The 22,785-nt window shown below is 43.0% G+C and overlaps 1 protein-coding gene across 1 annotated transcript in view; it reads right to left on the minus strand.

Annotated features, from left to right (window-relative positions):
* The window catches only part of zfhx3b (zinc finger homeobox 3b), a 232,418-nt gene that overhangs the window by 19,409 nt on the left and 190,224 nt on the right, over nt 1–22,785 (minus strand). Inside the window, exons 4-5 of the mRNA XM_070898222.1 lie at nt 8,881–9,005; nt 5,859–6,059 (exon numbers count right to left, since the gene is read on the minus strand). Coding sequence (XP_070754323.1) covers nt 5,859–6,059; nt 8,881–9,005 — 326 coding nt within the window. The remainder of the gene's footprint in view (nt 1–5,858; nt 6,060–8,880; nt 9,006–22,785) is intronic.

Below are 22,785 nucleotides of genomic sequence, written 5' to 3' on the forward strand. Positions count from 1 at the left end.
TCCTGGCATTATGGCTCAGGTCCATGTGTATTGGCATTTATGCTCTGAGCCATCGCTGCACATGCCAATACACATTTTTTTTTGAACACAACACAAAACTAGGCTCTAGATCTCAGAGCTGAATTCCACAGGTGAGGCAAGAGTGACTGTCTGACTGTGGCACCAAGGAGCCCTAGCAAAAATGAAATCAGTGGGGATCAGGGGGAAAACTCTCTAATGGCTGGAGTCATACCTGCCACAAAGAAAGATGGTTGTGGTTGTTGGAGGCCAATCATCTTAGCCCAGGCCATCGCTGCAAGAGTTCCTCAGGCCAGCATCCTGGGCTCAACTACCTTCAGCTGCTTTATCAATCTCCTACCCTGCATCATAAGGTTGGAAGTGGGGCAGTTCGCTGATGATTGCAGTGTTCAACTTCATTCGTATTTCCTTAGATAATGAAGCAAGACTTGGACAACATCCAGACTTGGGCTGTTAAGTTCCAAGTAACCTATACGGCACACAAGTGCCAGGCAATGACCATCTCAACGAGAGAGAGCCGAACTACCTCCCCTTGACATTCAATAGCATTACCATTACGAGCACCATTAAAATCCTGAGGGAGTCACTACTACTGACCAGAAACACAACTGGACCGGCCACACAAGTGCCGTAGCTAGTAGTGCAAGTCAGAGGCTGTGACGAATGGTTCACCTCCTGACTCCCCAAAGCCGTTCCACCACCTACAAGGAAGAAGTCAGGAGTGTGATGGAATACTCTCCACTCGCCTGGAGGGCAACAACACTCAAGAAGCTCGATACCATCCAGGACAAAGCAGTCTTGTCGATCGGCACATCTACTACTGGCCTAAACACCCACCCACCCCCAGCACTGGTGTAACGTGACTGCAGTGTGTACTACCTACAGAATACACAAGGTTTCTTTGGCAGCACCTCCCAAACCAGTGATCTCCACCCCGTAGAAATGGACAAAGGCAGCAGGTGAATGGGAACATTGTCACCTCCAAGTGTTGCTCCAAGTCACATGCCATCTTGATATGGATATATATCAGCATTCCTTCATCACCACTTGGGTCAAAATCCTGGAACTTCCTATCTAACAGTATTGTGGGAGCACCGTCGCCACATGCACATCAGAAGGCCCGTCACTGCCTTTGCAAGGGCAAGTGGGGATGGGCAATAAAGGCCAGCGACGCCCACATCCAGAGAATTAATTTTTTTTTTTAAATTGTCTTCTGTTGTTTTGAGAAATTCAAAGGCACTGGGGTGGGGGAATTTTTTGAGTCTTTAGTGCCGACAGCATGCCTCACTTGTTAGCCACTCAATCTGGCAATTCAGAGTGCACGACCTGTAGTTTGGTTGGAAAATAGCTGGCCGTTTGTGCCCAAACTATCCATTTGTTAGAGCCCAGTGGGCGAAGGGCCCCACCATACTCATTATATTACCCACGAGATTTATATCTCTTAGCCTGTATGAATTCAATTCAGTATTGAAACCTACACAATATTAGATTTGCCTCATTTGTACTGAAGATTACTTTAGTTATTTATTACTGTGTATATTGAAACAGAAGAGGATGCAAATATTGCAGAGCTTCCGAGTCTGCTTTAAATGGCTAGAATCACTCATAACAACTGAAATAATTTTATCAGGAAAATACTGCAACTTTACGGAAGACTGGAGTTTTTTTTTAAACGTTGTAAGGTTATTTTTTGAACTACAATCTAGGTAGACCAACCTAACACAGGAAACTGATCTTGTAAATCAATTCATGGCAGGTTTATGTGCACTACTGGACTTAATGATCAATTAAATGATAAATAAAACAAACCCATGCTGCAAATCCCACAATTGGCTCCCAGTATACAAGATCTTTACTCTCGTGAAAGGTTTGGACTGGAAGAGGTTAAGCATTTTACTCAAAGAATTCCTCCCACACTCATTTCCATTTTGAAGTTGATTCACTTAAAAAAAACTGCTTCTTTAGCTATCAGCTGGCATCTACCAGAGAAATCCCAAGGTCACTTTTAATTTAGACAATTTAATTGGCAAACATAGTTCAAAATGGCTGTCATCTCACAGGACTCCTGCCTAATGAAGCATGATCATCTTCAATACCTGCATTTGAGCGAGAGAGACAAAAGAACACCTTTATGCACAGTACATGGAGGAAATAACATTTCCTTATTCAGATTTCAAAAATCTGACATATTTTCTTCATGTGGACAGTCATGAATAGGCATATATACTTGTCTTGCAAAAGCTACATAAAGGCTGAGAAACTGATGATTAAACCCAACGATCCTTTAGCCTTCCCTCAGTTTGGTGAAATAGTGCAGATACAATTTCACGTTGGATATTCAATCGTAGCTGGAAGTCGCATAATTTGTAAAAGTTTTACCTAATTCATTTATCTTTTCAAGCAAGCTAGCATCTACTCTGTGCTCCTCTGTTGGAAAGTTGGGCACAGAGTGTCATGTATTCAACCAGCAATGCAACCCATGTATAATCTGATCTAAATTGTACACTGTGAGAACAATGACCACTAGGTGGGAGACACTCCTAACCTGGGCCTTCAGGTACAAAAGGGGAAGCTCCACCCACCTTCATCACTTGGAGTGCTAAGGAATAAAGGACAGGTCACAGACTGACCTTCTCTCAAGCATGGGCCTCGTGTGCATTTATACTGTGTAGTAAGGACCTATCACAGAGGACTGGTCAAAGGCTATCAGTGTGCTACCTGGGTGAGGTCAGATGAAGCATGCTTAAGTAATGCGGGAAGTGATCGTTAGTGACTGGCAAGTTCCCCTCTACTCTTACGATGATTTGCCACATGATTTATGTATTTTCCTGTGGCGAGGGCCACCTGATTTCAAGTCTAGGTCTACTAGCTGAGATATCAATGCTGCTGAGCTGCCACTTATTCAATTTGCAATGTGATTAAAAATTAATAATCTAACAAAAATTAATGTGTTGCTCAATTGCTAATTTATTGACCCCCATTATGACATCATATTATTCTGTTGAATGTTCGAGAAAATGTCGCAGCTGAACTTCAACACAAGTATTATGGATCGTGACGCACACCATCAGTTTTCAGCTGCTGATTCCCTCAGCAGGGACAACAGTATTATTCTATCATGTTCCTCAAGGGCTGCCAACTGTGGAACCATTTTCTATTGTTGCTGTGTCACAATGACTTCATGATAAAACATGACACTAAACTGCTCCTCTTTTTCAGCTTTCAAACAAACCAACAATAATTAACTTTGAAATCTGACGACCACCACTTTCCGATTATCAGTCACGGGCTGCCGGCAACTTATAAAATCTGCTACATTATGGTTGATTTTGTAACTGCTACGTTTGCGCCACTGGCTCCCAATGCAGCCGGCGGCAACACCAAATAAACTTGGCGGATTCGCTAGGAAGGCGGCTGGGATGATGCATTCTTATTTACTCGGTCTTTCTGGCCTCTGGCCTTAATGAATCTGACACACTCGGGTTGGAGTTGCGGTTAACTGCACAAGAGTCACGCATTGGAAGCCAGTGGCACTAACACAGTGGTACAAAAAATTGGATTTTGTGGAGAGGCATTCAATATTTTATATGTAGCAAATACATTTTCAGCTGTACTTCAATTTTGCGTACGTACTGCATCACAAAACTTGAGGGCCTATGTATTGGTTGATCCTTCCAAATGGTACTGCTTGATTATAAGTATGCAGCATTCTGGCCTTAAGCTGAAAGGTGTATGCACTTTATGAAGAAATACTCCAGTCATAAGTTGCATATATTTTGAAGTTATTCATTAACGAAACCAAAATGTTTTACAGAAGGATGGATAAAAACAATTCCATGAGATGTAATATCACAGAATCACAATCAGTGGAGAATTAACATTCTCCAACTATGTGTATTATAATGAAAGGACTGCTCTCTCCATTTTTTTATTTTGTTCCTTTTTTAAAAATATTCATACTGAAAATGCCTACAATGCATAATCTTCTGAATTATTAAGGGAGCAGCAAAGCAGGGAGAAATAATCTCCCAGAAGGTTTGTATTATTCTCAAAAACTATAACATGCTACCCATGTCATATTTAGTGGTGTGCTTCAGAGATGTCATTTGAGGCCTTTAAGCGCTCACATGTAGGCAAGTGGATTAAGTGTGCTGCATACTTTCATTAAAAGGAGTTGCTGAAGTCTCTAGTAATGCTAGGAGCTCTGCAGCATAAGCAGGAAACAGTAACCATGACAACAACCACATTAGAGGCTCTGAAAAACTGACTGCCAAATCATCAGCTAAGGTACTTTCTCCTCTATCTGACAAATACATTGCTGCATCAAGCTGTAATAGTGAAACGTATTTTCTGAATTAAGCGGTCACTTACTGTGCTCCAGAATAGCAGGGTTTCCCTTTTATGAGCATAGAATCCTTTTATGCATTTATTTAGCATTTTCCTTTTAGTTCAAAGTACATGATACACATATGCAACACCTTTTAAACTCCATAATGCCACACTAACTACTAATCCAATTGCCTTCAGAAGCATAGACAAGATTTCTCATTATTTTGTCACTTTGCATTAGTTCTTAAACTTCACCACATAAGTAGACTTAGAGTGTCACAATATGATTATATACCTGAGCCTTTTGTTTACAAAAGCCACTCATTCTGTCCGAGACTCTTGCAATCGTCAGTCACTAATTGCCATTTCCATTGTTGCAACAGCACTTCACTGATTATTCCACAGTAGGTGCGCAAAGCCTGATTAGAAATTTACCAGATCACAAACTGTGATTTTTTTTTCATCACTACAGTGCTAGATAGTCTTCAAAGCAGGTAGTTATGCAACTGCGTTTTAAAAAGGTTACTTAATGCCAAAATATTCAGGGTCCTAAGAGCCAACTATCCAAGCTGACACACATGCAGATCGTCTTTTAGCTGGGGTATCATCAATGTGGTATTGTACAAAAGCTCCATCTTACAGTGAGGTTACAAAATTAGTGACAGTGAATATCAAGTGATTAACAGTGAGTTTCTGCTTCCTCAATTAGACAGGCAGAATCAGATTATATATTATTACTCTTTTGTTATACTTCTATATCTACTTTGACATTTTCCTTTAAAGTATGAAGAAAACTAGCTCAGCATTGGGTTAACAAAAGATATATGTAGACCTGAAAATGTGTGACTGCTAACAATTCTGGCCTACATTAGAAGCTCCATAGAGTAGTCATTCTGAAGCTCCGACTTCCTCTCTTTACAGCTAATACTCTTAAATCTCTTTATTGTTAAGATGAAATTGACAGATAAGTTCGGACAATCACAGTAATCTGAAATTGCCTCTTTTGTTGCCATTTATGACTTACTGCAGTACTTTGCTAATCGAATTAATGTAGAGGTGGAACTTCCTGCCTAAGCCAACGAAGTACAGACATAAGATAGCACTGATCGAGGGGCCGCCTTCATCTCCCTCTCTCCCCTGAATCTTCCTAATTCTACTGATGCAATACAGGTTAATGGGAAAATGCATGTCTGAAACGATAGATATTAAATAATGCGGGTGTTGCGTTACTGCAAACCCTTCAGTTATTACAGATAATGGGAACATCTCCTCATTTCTACTGCGCAAAAACCAAAGACCGAAATATATCTTGCAGTTTAGATTTCCGGTGTTGCTATTAAAGCTTTATGTTTCAAAGATTTATTATTTCAACTGACTACACTAAATGGACATATTAATGCAGTCTAATTGTTGATGCAGAAGTACAACTCTGCGGGGAGGGCAGGGTTGGGAAGGAAGAGAGTTTGAAGTCACATACAATCGGGGCCATATATAATAGACTGGGCACTTACCGCCATGATGAGTTTTTCGACACAGTCAGGTGCCACACTGTGCAGGTGCGTCAGGTGTAACTGTAGGTGGATCTTGTTGTTTAGCATGTCCTGACAGAGAGGGCAGCGCAGCATGGGTTGCACGGAATGTTGGGATAACACGTGCATCCTGATGCGGTTTACATCAATATTGCTGTACTTGCAGTATGGACATTGATACATCTGTGGACAAATGGGGGAAAAAAAATATTTTAAAACTTTCTACAACAGTACTGCAAATAGCTTTGGTGACGGAAGATGCTTACCCTCTCAACTTTTCCTTAAAATGCTTTACTGCTGGCCCCCTCCCGCAATGTTAAATTGATGTATCTTCCCTTTTCTAAATCCCTCAGGTACATCCACCATTCCAGTGCAGAGAGAGGGCAGATACGCTGTTCCTAGGCTGCAAGAAACGATGCTCGTTTACAGGCTTCCAGGAAGAACATGAGAGAATTCCGGTAATTCCCCTTCCAATGATCCTTTCCTATGGGGAAACACCCAGTTTCTTCTGCATCTTACCACTTTGTGGCACAATGCGTTGGCACACCAATTGCTGCATCATCCACAATACATATTTATTAATTGTTTCCTAATTGTGTGCCGTTGTGCTTTCACAACCTTTTTTTTCACTTCAATTTAATTCCTCCGCTTCTGAAGGCACTGACTCATGCTGGATGACTGTTCCACAGGAAAGAATATCCAACTTCTTAATTTCTTCTCCTTTCTGATTCCCTTGTGTGATTTCCTTTCCTTCCCAGCTGATTTATACTCACTGACTTAGACACTGGTCATGCCCAAATGAAGGCCTATCATTGACTAAGCTGCCCTGGCGAGCAGGAGACCAGAGTTCCAGTCTCTGACATCTGATTGACATCCAGTGGGATACTCGCGTCCAATGGGAATGGAGTGGCGACCGTTCATTGCATCTAGCCTATCCTCCTGGTTGGGAGTTGGGAGTCAGGCTAACATCCTGTCCACATAATAAAAGGACATTGTTATGGAAAAACCCAGTCCACGGTTTGCTGGATATAAAACCAGTGGAAGAAATGGGCTGTCCCATGCGCCGCTAGGCAAAAAGGAGAGATGATTAACTAAGTTGTTCTAGGAAAGGATCATTTGATATTGCAAACATAAAGAATAATTGCAGTTATATAGCACCTCTTTACATCTCCTTTCTGATTCCCACGTCAAAGCACTTACAGAATCACAAAAATCACATTTGTCCCATTTGACTGTATTTGTCTGGAGCTATCTAGCCTCCCTACCCAGAGTTCCCCATGTTTGTATTCAAATCTCTTTTAATTCACATTGAACAAATTACTATGAAATCCAGCACAGCAATATCCCACCAACAGCAGTGAGATGAATGCTAATTAATCTGGTTTTGCTGGTGTTGGCTGAGGGAGGAACGTTGACCAGGCTGCTGTGAATCTCACTGCCCTCCCTCACCTCACATAGTGCCAGGGAATCTTATAGGTCTATCTGAAGCACTAGAACAAACAAAGGGGGCCTCTGACTTAATGTCCAACTTCATGAACCAATTGCACCAAGATGTCTTATGAAGGGCTGTCACAGGCTGAATTACCAAGATGAAAAGACACAAATGCTGAAAATTTGCAGCAAAACCACAAAATACTAGCAATGCATAGCAGGTTTACCAGCATCCAAATGAGAAAAGATAGGCAGCCAATGTTCTAGGTGGAGGATCCACTCCCATCCAAACCCATATGAATCAGAAGAATGGTTTACATGTGAAACATCAACCTATCGCCCTTTCCTCTCAGATGCCAAGGGAGCCACTACATATTTCCAGCATCCTTCCTTCCCACTTCTAAATTTCAAGATGTTCCTTCAAACTGAAAGAATTAACTAATCCCCTGGATCACTTAAGAACACCAGAAAGATGTCATGGATAACAATAGATGGGATTTCAGAGCCCGAAGGAAATATGGGCTAGAAATTGGTCTCCTTTGTGCCCCCCATTAGCGTCTCTGGGGGGCAATAACAGGGCGCTACCGGCTCTGTGACCGGGCGCGGCGAGAGTACCGACGCCCACAAAATCTTCGTGGAGGTTTGCGGTGGCGGTAACCCCTAGCGCCATGATCTCCTGCGCCCCGGAGATCGTGACGTCACATGCTGCGTAGCGCCCCGAACTTCGGTTCCGCCCCCTGCAGCATCACCGGTCATCAACATTGGCAGCTGCAGGAGGCGTTGTTAGGGAGGCCGGTCGCTTGGGGAGCGGTATTTAAAGGTAAGGCCGTTTGTGTCAGTGAAAAGTTTGATTTCTCCCCTTAGGTTATTTTTTCAATGATTTGCTGTGCTGTGATTGATCAACCCTGCATTCGGTTAGCATGCTTGGGACTGATCGTCACGGACCGTGGCTGCCGTCGGCGAGGAGGGACATTGTTTCCGAGCAGAGCCTGCAACAATTGCCCTTCCCTTTAATGGAGGGAAGGAGCCTCTGTTCCCGGCAGCGCTGCTCTCGACATTGGGCAGTGCTGCACCGCGACCGCCCCGTTTGCTGGCTTTAGCGCTCCAGGGGAAGTGGTAGCACTTGATTTAGCGTTCCACTTCCTTCCTGGAACGCTTAACCGGAAGATCGCGTCGGTTTCACTTGCGTAGCGACACAAACGTTATCGCCCTAAACGGGGGGGCTTTGCAATTTCTCCCCCTTGGTCTTTTGTCACTGAAGATAAGGTGTGTGGCCTTATGAAAGGGGGTGATGAGGTAAATATGTCAGACATTGCATAACTCTCAATTGCTACAGTTGAGATTTGAAGCATTGTGCACTGAAGCTCCTTCTGAACTAAAGACTGTCTAAAATGCTGTATAAAAAGACACATTATAATAGTTATGTTTGTCATAAAGTTAAAACATGTACATGGACATTCTATGGAGAAATACACTAAAAGTGACTCAGACTAGATAATTCACCCATTCTGTGAAACCAAAATGAACCGTAGTGATTTGCCCCTTGGCCCCAATGTGTGTCCTCGATATATACCTGCTCTGTACTTGTTTCTTCCAATGTCCGTGGCCTTTTTGAGGAAAGAGGTGACTCCATGCTTCCTGGTATTGATGGCCGCTTTGCAGTTGCTGAGTCCTGTTGTTCTTTGTCTCCTATAGATACTATAATCAAAAGGGAGATTGTGAGTTGAGGTTTGAGCTACACAACGTAATCATTATATAAGGTCACATAAATACCACCTATGTGATGTGAGCAGGTAATGGCAAAGTCTGTGAGCTTTGAAAAATAAAGACACTACTGGAAGTCATAATATAAGATTTGTGTATTCTCAAAAAAACTAAACATCTCATCATTAAATGTGCCGAAAGCCGACGTTATTTTGATTGCGAGACTCATTTCTTTCAAACTAGGGTCAATTTCTTTAAAATGAGAAGTAGTTTAACCCATTGAAATGGCATGTAATTGATCGCAAACAATGAGACATTGTCTGGAGTCTGCTTTGCCCAAACTCCATAATTACAGCATTAATTGAATTTAAAGTTGATTTATTTAGAGAAGTCGAAAAATGACACTGCCAAAAAAAAGCAAAGTGCATATGTGCACATATACATACGTATTCCAGTAGATTAGCTTCATATTAATTGAAGTGAACCATGAGACCTGTAATTTCACATATTCCCGAGTATTTAATTCTTATTACAAATATACTTCCTAAATATTCCCCTTCCCTCCAACGAACACTGGGGCTACTGCCAGGAATGATTCAAATATGTGAGTTAATGACCAGGCCTAAACCCAACCCAGTTGGTTAAGGTTCAGAAAGTAGTAATATAATAGAAATTATTTAGTTTATAATTGTAATTAGTGTGGCTTTTGGAGTACAAACTTGCAGAGCCTTCTATATACCTGCAGTTTTCATTTATACTATCGGCTATTTCCTTGCACACTATCTCTATGTGAGCTCCTTTCCTCATTGATCAAAAGTCTATTTTATATTGTTCATTTCCAACTCCAAGTAATTTTTTCTTTAAACAGACATTTGCAAATGTGTTATGGTTATATTTTGTTTTTGAATTAAGCAGGGCCCATGTTAGAGCAAATGGTTTGCAGAAGGAATTGCATGATGGGCTGACTGGTTATTTCCTGTACCTTGCTTTATGTTCTTCCCATCATTGTTGGATCTGCTCAGATTCCCAAGAGTGGAGAATGCAAGAACTTTTAATTTGAAATATTAGTTAACATTGTAAATAATTGGACCCGAAAGAGATATCCTTAAAGAATCCCTTAAAACAGGTAAAAATGGACACATTCAGATGAGTCTCTGGGTAAGTGTATCACTTGGTGCGAAACGAACCTGCACATATAACGATTGTCCTGGGTTTGACCCCTGGTCTGGGTCCCAAAGCAAATGACCATGGAGGTACTACAAGAGCCATTATTTGAATGCTGGAGAAATGAAATGAAGTCAGACAGGGCTCCTATTCTTGACTGCTATCCAATGGAACGTGTCCTTTTATGTACATTAGGAGAGGACAAGATCAGAGTTGTGTTCTCAATGTTTGGCCAAGATCAGTTAACTCAGCAAATATGGGGATTTGAACCTGCTTCCTTTTTGTCTGTATACTACACCAGGCAGTGTATTTCCCAATAGGCCTCAAGAGGAGGTACAGAAATTCACTTCTAACCTCAGACATTTTAATAGATCTTTCTAGTAGAGATCAGTTGACTAAATCTTGCACAATTCTTTGAATGTTATAGTTTTATGCATATATTAGGTATAAAATGATTTATATATTTTTCAATCTATTGCTCCAGTTCATTGGCCTGAACTCCACAATGTGTTTTTTTTTCTCAAGAAGATTATAAGCGCAGTTTTAACTGATAACACTTAAATAATTGAGAAGGAAAATTATATTTTTAGTTAAATATGTAAAATTACAGAATATATCCCTTGTGACCGTCTATAATTCTTTTGAATATCAGCTTGTTGCCATATAAGCCAACTAATAGATTTGCCCCCAAGTTTTACAGTGAGATAATTCCATGGAGATATGGTACTCAGAGAAGGCAATTTAAATTTTAATGTTACAAGAATGTTTTATAAAACCAGTTCGCTACTCATAAAATGGGATTATTTGCTAACTTCAGCATTGGTTCACTATATAATAAAAAGACTATATCCTAGGGCTCAGACAACTCTTTCTGAGTTTGGACAGAATGGTTCAGTTGGTGTCTGGAGGGAGGATAAATGAGAAAGATCATTTTTCCCAAGTGAACGCGTATTCTACTTGCAGGTTCTTGGCAGTCTTAATTCATCCGCTCACATAAATCCTTCATTAATTTTTGATATTTATCTTTTTTTAGTTCACCTACAGACTGTTCTGAAGATTGACTAGGCTCTAAAATATATATAAATCCTACTTCAAAACAAGAAATCATTTTGGCTTGCCACATCTAAATAGTTTGCAACCAAATAGTTGCCATCACAGTTATTTTACAATTTGGTAAAAAAATATAATGAATTTATTTTAATCTACATTGATGCACTAACATGTGTTCTGTATTGCATTTGACACATTTTCACCAATATTCTTCCCTCCTGAAGGTGGGGTTGACTTCCTGTTGGGTAAAGTTCCAGGGGTACATCACCCAAATTACCATCACTCAACAGCGGGCTTTGACAACTAGACTTGACAAGCTACTTAACCATGGCAAGCATCAAATCCATGCTAAATCATACTTCCATCCAGTGTTCATACAGAGGTACTTCCCGGATGGGTCCCTGGATAGTAATCCCAAGCTGAAACCCTTAATGACTTTCCGTTCTGAGGCCAATTGCAGTAGCACTACCACAGTCCTAGATGTGATCAGATACCTCAGCAGAGGCTGGGGATTGGAGTGAGGACATTTATGGCTTCTATTGCTCAACCATTCACTAGATAAACTTACTGAACCATCTGGGGACAATACCAGTCTCAAAGGACAGTGCATGTTGAGATGAAAAGTTCTAATATAGTAATTGTGGTCCTTATTCTTTTTCTCAGGCAGAATCACTGCAAATCAAATTGCTGCACAAGGAAAGTTCCTTAAAGATTGACATGGGAATACTGCATAAGAAAAAGAACAAGTCTGCTGGTTTGTAAAATATGTTGAATTTATAGCTAAATTACAATTTTCCGAAGATAATATTGTCAAATGGAACTGGAGTTCCTCTAATGTTTTAAGTAATCTATTTAATTATAAATTAAAATCCTATCCAAAAGTGTGGCCATTTAAAGAGTGAAAGATATACAGTAGTTCTCACTGTGACACACTGATTTACCATGAGTATTGACATAAAACAATTTATTTATGACTCTCTCAGTAACACAGAGACCATGAAAAACACAAACAAGCTCCCTTATACAAACACATTTTTGAATTGTTTCCAAAGATAGTATTATGACAGGCAAATGTATTTTATGGAGAGTATTCTTAGAAACGTTGCATATATATAGACCATATGGAGAATTCCAGCATCTGCGGTGTTTTGCTTTTTACACCATATGCAAGTTTATGTTTCATTGAGTAGAACATATGGATGAGTTTAGTTAATATAATTTAGGATTGGAGATTGTCTTTCATATTTATTGTTAAAACTTTTAATGTTTTTGACAGGGCCATTAAACTAACATTCCTCGCACTACAGTATAAGCCTAGATTCAATTGCTGGTGATCTCATTCTAGTTACCAGGCTGTATAAACCAATAAAAACTTTTATGATCAAATGGCAAAAATCAAGCTCAGAAGTGAGTGTTTGAAACCTGCTTTTTAGCTCCTTAGAGCTTATCTTTCAAATACTAAGTAACAATTTCTACAGCAAAAGCAACAAGACTATTTTGAAAAGTAACTCAACATCTGAGGAGTTAGAAGGACATCTATTAAGTGTGGTTAATAGTAAGTATTTGAAAATGGAAGTGCTGCTGTTAATAGGTATACGCACTAATCCCAAGTTCGCGGACTTTTTTTAAGGAAATCTAATGAAAGAAATTAATTTTTAAATGTGCTGGTTCCAATTATTCAGATACGTTTTGGAATACCATCTCTTAAACCTTATTGTGTGGCCAATGGAGTTCTGCTAAGGAGACAAAACAGGATGTACACAATTCTCACCATATGTATTTGCAAGAGAAAGTCACTTTTGAAATGTTGTGATTGATTCTATATGAAATCTCAACAGAGAAGTTAAATCAACAAGAGCAGTCGCAGAGTAGATTAAGATTGGTGGTCCGGGAAAAGTGAAAATAAAAACAGAAAATGAGTTTTAAAATCTTTTCCAGTTGGTTCAAACTTATGCTGATTCTCAGAAATGATTTAGATCCCCAGTCACATTTTAATCTGCTTCTGTTCCTTCGGTTTCTTTGACCACAGCAGAGATTTATTGGGCAGGCTTACTCCTGCTGCTATATGGCCAGGTCAGCTGTACAGTAAAAGTCACAGCAACTAACAGATTGCTTTGACCTTAGTATAGTATTTTTTATTGGTCGTTTTCACATCTACGAGCCCCTATAACAGTATAAAAATATTTACATCAGGAAATGGCTTTTAACATCAAATATTCTGCTTCTCAACTTTTTTTTTTAGAAAAAAGGAACTGACTAAAAATTGTGAAATACTTGAATGTAATTAATAGTTAACAAATCACTTAAGTACTATGGGGGCTAAGTTAGGATAGCCCCTAAAAACGGGCGCAGGGTTCGTGATTAGCCCGTGCAATGTAGGCAGCATTTGAATGATCTCTGCATCCAGCCAGCGCTAACCGCGTGGAGCACTAGGACACACTGGCTAGACACATCAGCAGGGGGCCCAATATTGTGAGAGGCTAGCACCACTTGAAGCTAGCTTGCATTGCTTAAAGCTAACCTATGCTTCTTAAAGGGGAGATGCACTGTGGCTGAAGCAGGTGCTGGGAGTCGTGGTTGCAGAGATTCTGAGCTGGGAAAACATGAGGAATGGCACAACAGGGGAGAGCACGGGCTCCAAGGTTTTCAGACGCTGCACTGGAGGTCCTGGTGGAAAGGAGGAGAATGTCTTGTATCGCAGGGGGAAGGAAGCGCTCCAGACACATAGTCAAAAGGCAGTGGGAAGAGACAGCTGTGGAGGTCAATGCCAGGGATCAAGCTCCGAGGACCTGGATGCAGTGCCGCAAGAGGTTCAATGACCTCACATCTTCAAATGTCATACCCCACCAACTGCACCAGTAATCTCAGTCAGTGCTCAAATCACCTCACCCACATCACTCACCTACCAACAACCCCGATCAATCAAGCCTCATACCAAACATTCATATCCTTCAGTTCACCCTCACACATTTAGCATTGCTACAAGCCTCACACCCACATCTCACACTGTCAGCCATTCAAACAATGCACCCAAATCAGCCAAACAGATTGCAGGACACTCACTGATACACTTCCCTCTCTCTTGCAGGACAAGGTAGCACACAATCGGAGGCAGCCAGGAGCTAACTAGAGGTGAACAGACGCGCCTGCATGTCCTAATGCCCATGGAGGAGACGATGCTGGCCATTGCTGAGGCCGTGGCCAGCAGCGGGGCTGAAAGTATCAAAGATGTCGGTATCCTCATAACTAATCCTCCTTCTCACATCCCACTTCACCCTCATCCCACACTTGCTTCTGATTTACAAGCTGCAGATATCCTTCACTGAGAGTCAGCAGCCTTCCACCAACCAAGTTAGCCTAACATCTGTGGTTGGGAAGATGTTGGAGTCCATTATTAAAGAAGCAGTAGCAGGACAATTGGAAAAGCAAAATTCGGTCAGGTAGAGTTAGCATGGATTTATGAAGGGAAAGTTATGTTTGACAAATTTGCTAGAATTCTTCGAGGATGTAATGAACAGGGTGGATAAAGGGGAACCAGTGGATGTAGTATATTTGGCCTTCCAGAAGGCATTTGACAAGGTGCCACATAAAAGGTTACTGCACAAGATAAAAGTTCACGGAATTGGGGGTAATATATTAAGAGGATTGGCTAACGAACAGAAAAAAGAGTCGGGATAAATGATTCATTCTCGGGTTGGCAATCAGTAACTAGTGGGGTGCCGCAGGGATCAGTGCTGGGACCCCAACTATTTACAATCTATATTAACGACTTGGAGGAAGGGACCAAGTGTAATGTAGCCAAGTTTGCTGACAATACAAAGGTGGGAGGAAAAGCAATGTGTGAGGAGGACACAAAAAATCTGCAAAAGGACATAGACAGGCTAAGTGAGTGGGAAAAAATTTGGCAGATGGAGTATAATGTTGGAAAGTGTGAGGTCATGCACTTTGGCAGAAAAAAATCAAAGAGCAGGTATTATTTAAATGGAGAAAGATTGCAAAGTGCTGCAGTACAGCGGGACCTGGGGGTACTTGTGCATGAAACACAAAAGGTTAGTATGCAGGTACAGCAAGTGATCAGGAAGGCCAATGGAATCTTGGCCTTTATTGCAAAGGAGATGGAATATAAAAGCAGAGAAGTCTTGTTACAGTTGTACAGGGTATTGGTGAGGCCACACCTGGAATACTGCATGCAGTTTTGGTTTCCATATTTACGAAAGGATATACTTGCTTTGGAGGAAGTTCAGAGAAGATTCACAAGGTTGATTCCGGAGATGAGGGGGTTGACTTATGAGGAAAGGTTGAGTAGGTTGGGCCTCTACTCATTGGAACTGCCTCCAAAGCAAGGGTATATCCTTTCGTAAATATGGAAACCAAAACTGCATGCAGTATTCCAGGTGTGGCCTCACAAATACCCTGTACAACTGTAGCAAGACGTCCCTGCTTTTATACTCCATCCCCTTTGCAATAAAGGCCAAGATACCATTGGCCTTCCTGATCACTTGCTGTACCTGCATACTATCCTTTTGTGTTTCATGCACATGTACCCCCAGGTCCCGCTGTACTGCAGCACTTTGCAATTTTTCTCCATTTAAATAATAACTTGCTCTTTGATTTTTTTCTGCCAAAGTGCATGACCTCACACTTTCCAACATTATACGCCATCTGCCAAATTTTTGCCCACTCACTTAGCCTGTCTATGTCCTTTTGCAGATTTTTTGTGTCCTCCTCTCACATTGCTATTCCTCCCATCTTTGTATCGTCAGCAAACTTGGCTATATTACACTTGGTCCCTTCCTCCAAGTCGTTAATATAGATTGTAAATAGTTGGGGTCCCATCAATGATCCCTGCGGCACCCCACTGGTTACTGATTGCCAACCCGAGAATGAACCAGTCACTGGGGTAACACTGCGTAGGAGCACTAAGACAACAAAGGCACACGGAAGGCAGGCACTAAGGGAATGCACAAAAGTGATTAGTTGACTCATACAATATAGCCTGAATTCATTTATAAATTTGGTTTGGAAGGTTTATTTTGTGGTGGCTTTTATTTTTGCATTGTGGCCAAGCGTGTGCTGTGATGGTCAGTGACAGAGGGAAGGTGAGGTGTGGGACTGCTAGTGAATGGGGAATTGGGGTTGCCATTATTGGTATCGCACTCAGATGAGTTCTTCATGGGCAGTCTGGGCAGAAAGGGGCCGTCTAGGTTGCCTCCTCCCTTCCTCTTCCTCCACATGCTCCTCAGCTGCTCGCTGTATAGCTAGTGGCAAGGGCTCATGATGGCGAGGTTGTGCAACATGCAGCAGACCACCATAAAGCTTGACACTTGCTCTGCCGAATACTGCAGGGCTTCTCTAGAGCAGCCTAGGCAGTGGAAGCGTTGTTTCAGCACGCTAATGGTCTGTTCTATCATATTTCTTGGGGCAGCACAGTTTTCATTGTATGCATGATGCACACGTGTGAATGGGTTGCATAAGAACATAAGAAATAGGAGCAGGAGTAGGCTATTTTGGCCCCTCGAGCCTGCTCCGCCATTTAATAAGATCATGGCTGATCTACCTCAACTCCACTTTCCTGCACTATCCCCATATTCCTTGATTCCCTTAATATCCAAAAATCTAGCAATCTCTGTCTTGAATAAACTCAATAACTGAGCATCCACAGCCCTCTGGGGTAGAGAATTCCAAAGATTCACCATCCTCTGAGTGAAGACATTTTGCGCAGCAGAGTCATCAGCAGATAGCTCTTGTTGCCCAGTAGCCACCCTTTAGTTTGCCGTGGTGTCTCAAATGTGGCTGAGACACTACGGCAAACTCCCAGGACCGATGTCAGGATACCGGGCATTGCCCTGCATGATTCATGCCTATGGTCACATACCAGCTGGATGTGGAGGGAGTGGAATCCCTATCAATTCTGGTATAGGGCAGAGTTGAGATGCGGCGCCCGCAGAGCTTATGTCCGTGTAGTCAATGGCACCATGCACCACGGGGAAGTCTGCTATTCTGGCGAAGCCGCATGCTCACTCTTCCTGCTGGTCTCTGGCAAGAGAGAGTGAAATGTAGTCAGCTCTCTTTGAATAGAGTGTCTCAGTGACTTCCCTTATGCAACAGTGGACAGCAAACTGAGATGTTGCAAATATCTCCAGCTTCAGCGTAGAAGGAGCCAGACACCTAAAGGTTCATGGCCACGGTCAGCTTCACAAGCACTGGCAATGCAGTCCTTGCCCTGAGGTCACAGTAGCGGCTGCAGCGGGTGGCAGATTTCAGTGAGGATGTCCTTACTAAAGCTCAGACATCTCACACATTGTTCCTTGCTGAGGTTCAGGTAGGAGAATTGCTTCCTGAACACCCTGGGCAGATATGGCCTCCTGATGAGAGCCCTTTTCCTCCTCCTCCTGCCTCTTCCAGCAGCTTGTCCTGCTCTGCGCGCCCTCTGTTTATTCCCCAAGTCATGCTGTATTCCAAGGAGAATGTCTACTAGTGCACCCATATCTGGGAGCAACTGGTTTGCGCAGAAGCCTTAAAATCAGCAAAAAGTCCTTTAGCACGTGCCACAGCATTCCCTGAAGACTTCTGCAACTTCAAACAACTATAGACAGCACCAAACACTTGTAGAATCATAGCAACAGCCAGAAGAAATCAACCAGCAACCAGCCTGTAAGTAGTTGATGATCCCTTTAAATAGCACTGGTGTGGGGGTCCTTCTTGCTACTGAATGCATGTTAAGGGAGGTTAAGGTAGGCTGGAGCAGTGAGCTCCAAAATGGCACTGCTGGTGTCAAATCAGTGTTGCATGCTGATTGATGTCATGATCTGTTTGCTCTGCATACTTCCATTGGATATTCATTGCACGTGTTCTAGCGCCTTACCAATATGGTGTCCGGTGCAATTTGCCCAACTAGTGTGTGAGCATCACGGACACCATTTTGGAGCTCTAAGGATACTCCTAGCGTCCAAAAAACAGGTGGTAATGAGCCCAATTACGCTCTCGGTTTGACTCTGGTTAGGGTTGTTATTTGTTATGTTGTGAATGAATGAAGCATAGACTGATGCATAATATGTTTGCTTCCCTGCCCTGCACCCTGCACCCCCCACCTCCTCCCACCACCCCCACCAGACTCGATTTCACGTGTTAATTTCCATCACTGTTAATTGTCATCTACACAATTGGTCTGCGCTATTTCATACATTCACACGGGCATAATTTAGACTCAGCAACTCTGATGTTAAGTAAATATAAAATAATTAGAGATATATTATATGGTGATGTCTGTGGCATATGTTAACGTATTCCTTTGTCCCAATTAGCAGATTGTAAATGGGATCTTTAACACCCTGTCTTACAGTAACACAGCCCACACAATGCAGATGGAAAGAAGCTGGCAGTTGTCCAAGAGTGCCAAAGGCATGATCAACAAATTATGGGTCCAAAAAGCTCAGTTATATGATAAGTGCGAGGGTGCAATGCAAACACAGCTGCTTTATATTGTGCAACAGGCACACGAGGCCAAGCAGTATATGGACGACTGAAAAACAAACCCCCAAGAAGTCCATTTAACATCATCAAACCAATTTTGGTCCATTTTTACATTGCATTTGCATGTTGTGAGTACATCAATTTAACTATAAATGTACTACACGTAAAAAACAATAATACGTAACAGTTATGGTTTGACACCTTTCTTATCTCCTTCTGGGCCGGTCAAAATAGAACAAGCAGAAAGATCAGCAGCCCTCAAAATAGCTTTGCATTTTTGTGAGTGGGGCAGTTGAAATATTAGGAATATGAATATTAAAGTGACCACAAATATGCAAGATGCTTCAGTGATGTAGAACTGTCAAATCAATCAGTTTTGTACGAAACTATGGCTTCAGAATCGGTTAAATGGTCAGTAAAGTGGTTTGATGTGTACTGCAAATGACTACCAGTCTGGTCTGCTGGAGCCATATTGTGCGGGAAAGAAACCTGGGCTGGAAAACATTAATTGAAGGGGGAAAAATATCTATTATAGTCATGCCTTCCATGACAGGGCCCCATAAACATGGCTTAGATCACGCAAATTAGTTCCTGAATAATTGTTTAGGGTATGGTGAGCCCTGTGGCACTGGCTGCTAACTGTAACATAGACAATGGTTAATTTAGCAGTAAAAATAAATAAATATGAAAACGAACATTTTCTAACGTATTTAATAATTTAACTGCTGGCAATGGCCCCAAGTTTCCACATGATTTGCTCCCGATTTTTAGGAGCAACTGGTGTAGAACGGAATATCTTAGAAATCGGAATTCTCGTCATTTAATTTGCTCCAGTTCTAGTCAGTTAGAACAGTTTCACTTTGGAACAGAATTTTCTTTTCAAAAGGGGGCGTGTCCGGCCACTTACGCCTGTTTTCAAAATTTCGTCAGCGAAAACTTACTCCAAACTAACTTAGAATGGAGTAAGTGAAGATTTTTGTACGCTCGAAAAAACCTTGTCTACACTTTAGAAAATCAGGCGTAGGTTACAAATCAGGCGTAGGGAATGGGGGGGGGTGGTTTAAAGGGAAGTTTACAAACATTAAACACTTCAGTTTTACAAATAAAGTGCCATCATCAATAATAAATGATAAATACATCAATAAATCAATCAAAAAAAATTAATAAGAAATAATTTTTTTTTTAAATCAATAAATAAAACATTTTCTACTTACCGACTGCAGCACCGGGAGCCCTCCAACAGCGTGCTGGGATGCCCCCCCAGTGTGTCTCTGTCAGTGTCTCTATTGCTCTGTCTGTCTGTGTGTCTCTCATTCTCTGTCTGTCAGTGTCTGTGTTTCTGACAGCGAGGGGAGGGGGAGGAGGGGGGTAGAGGGAGAGAGGGGGGTAGCAGAGGGAGAGAGGGGGGGAGCAGAGGGGGGGAAGGGGAGAAGGGGAAGAAGGGGGAGGGGGGAGAAGGGGAGATGGGGGAGAAAGGAGATGGGGGAAAAGGAGATGGGGGGAAAGGAGATGGGGGGAAAGGAGATGGGGGGGAAAAGGAGATGGGGGGAAAGGAGATGGGGGGGGAAAGGAGATGGGGGGGGAAAGGAGATGGGAGGGGGAAAGGAGATGGGTGGGAAGGAGATGGGGGGACGAGAGAAAGGAGATGGGGGGGGAGGAGATGGGGGGAAGGAGATGGGGGGAAGGAGATGGGGGGTGGAAAGGAGATGGGGGGCGGGAAGGAGATGGGGGGGCGGGAAGAAGATGGGGGGGGGGGGAAGGAGATGGGCGGGGGGGGAAGAAAGGAGAAGGGGGAGGGAGGCTGAACGGGCCGGGCCCGAGAGTTCGGGCAGGGCCCGTCCCCAGCACCAGATTTACAGGTAGGTGGCGCTGGGTCGTGTCGGGGGGTTGGTGGGAGGGAGGTCGGTTTGGTTTGGGTCGGGGGGAGGGAGGGAGAGGCAGGTCAGGTCCGGGGGAGGGAGGGAGAGGGAGGTCAGGTCGGGGGGAGGGAGGTCAGGTCGGATCCAGTCGGGGGGGGGGGGGGGGGGGGGGGAAGCGGGAGTCGGGTCGGGTCCGGGGGGGGGAAGCGGGAGTCGGGTCGGGGGGGGGTGGGGGGCAGGAAGCGGGGAGTCGGGTCCGGTCCGGGGGGGTGGGGAAGCGGGAGTCGAGTCGAGTCGGGTCGGGAGGAAGCAGGAGCTGGCCGTGGGAGGAGCCTTATTCACGCAGCCCCAGTGAGGCCATTCGGCCAGGGCTAGGGGCTGCGTGCTTCGGGCCCCTCCCACACAGTTTCGGGCGCCTGGAGCTACTGCACTTGCGCGCCCACTGTAACACGCATGTGCAGAGGTCCCGGCACTGTTTTCAGCGCAGGGACCTGGCTCCGCCCCCTACAGCTCCTGCTGCGCCGCGCCGAGCACCAGAGGACCGACAGGGAGGTGGAGAAAACGGAGGGTTTTTTTAGGCGCACTTTGTGGCGCGAAAAACGGGCGTCCAGATCAGGACTGCGCCGTTCTAGGCGCGGCTCAAAACTTGGGCCCAATGAAACTGCAGGATATGTAGATAGACTGGTCAGAAGAAGAGTCAATCCGTACCACTCAACACACAAATTATGTTTTAGCTGGTCACATGCGATATGCTTTTTAGGTTGCAATAATTAATATTGTCAGTGTTTTGTAAATTGGAAAAATAGAGAAATCCGTTATATATGGTCAAGGGACATCACAGACATACTAATTATGGAAATACGTAAAACAAACAAACAAATATATTGTTAGAAACATAGAAACATAGAAAATAGGTGCAGGAGTAGGCCATTCGGCCCTTCGAGCCTGCACCGCCATTCAATAAGATCATAGCTGATCATGCAACTTCAGTACCCCATTCCTGCTTTCTCTCCATACCCCTTGATCCCTTTAGCTGTAAGGGCCACATCTAACTCCCTTCTGAATATATCCAACGAACTGGCCTCAACAACTTTTTATGGTAGCGAATACCACAGGTTCACAATTCTCTTGAGTGAAGAAGTTTCTCCTCATCTCGGTCCTAAATGGCTTACCCCTTATCCTTGGACTATGACCTCTGCTTCTGGATTTCCCTAACATTGGGAACATTCTTCCTGCATCTAACCTGTCCAATCCCGTCAGAATTTTATATGTTTCTATGAGATTCCCTCTCATTCTTCTAAATTCCAATGAATTTAAGCCTAGTCGATCCAGTCTTTCTTCATATGTCAGTCCTGCCATCCCAGGAATCAGTCTAGTGAACCTTCGCTGCACTCCCTCAATAGCAAGAATGTCCTTCCTCAGATTAGGAGACCAAAACTGAACACAATGTTCAAGGTGTGGCCTCACCAAGGCCCTGTACAACTATAGCAAGACCTCCCTGCTCCTGTACTCAAGTCCTCTCGCTATGAAGGCCAACATGCCATTTGCCTTCTTCAAATGTGAATCCCTGGATCCAAACTTCATGGTACTTAAGAACCAATCCAGTTGCAGGCTGAATTCACTTATTTGCTGCCAGTCTGGTCCTTTTACCAGCAGCCAGTTTCAGATGAAGGTCTGATTTCTCAAAACCGTAAATTGGCTGCCAGCACAAGAGATGGCTTCTGAGTCAGGTGATCTGGGGGGTATGGATATTGTTTTCATTCTATGCTGAAGAACATATTAAAAGGTGAAACAGAAAGGGCCTGAATATGCAACAGGCAAGTTGTATTTCCTACCCACAGTGAATTCCGCACTTCCAAGCCGATATCAACATATTCATCAGTGCTCTTGCTTTAACCTGCAGGAGTACCTGTGAATGAAGTGTGATTGCAGAAAATCATTCCCAACCAAGTCTTAAAGACTCTTTGGACTTCTGGCCAGAGAACGGATTTTTTTTTCTTGAAAAATATGATTGGTTACACAGCCACATCCTGATCTTTAAAATTCCACTGGTGGCACTTTCTCTATCACATTTCCACCATTGTGGTACTGCTTACATTTTCAGTTGTACCATAAATGGATGGCAATACTGCGTTGTCAAGTCTGGTTGAAGGTATTCCTGGAGGTTTGATCATGTGACATCTGATCACGTGACACTTGCAAATGTTATTATATTGATCTTATAAGAT

This window comes from Pristiophorus japonicus, chromosome 13, assembly GCF_044704955.1.
Source record: "Pristiophorus japonicus isolate sPriJap1 chromosome 13, sPriJap1.hap1, whole genome shotgun sequence".
NCBI lineage: Eukaryota > Metazoa > Chordata > Chondrichthyes > Pristiophoridae > Pristiophorus > Pristiophorus japonicus.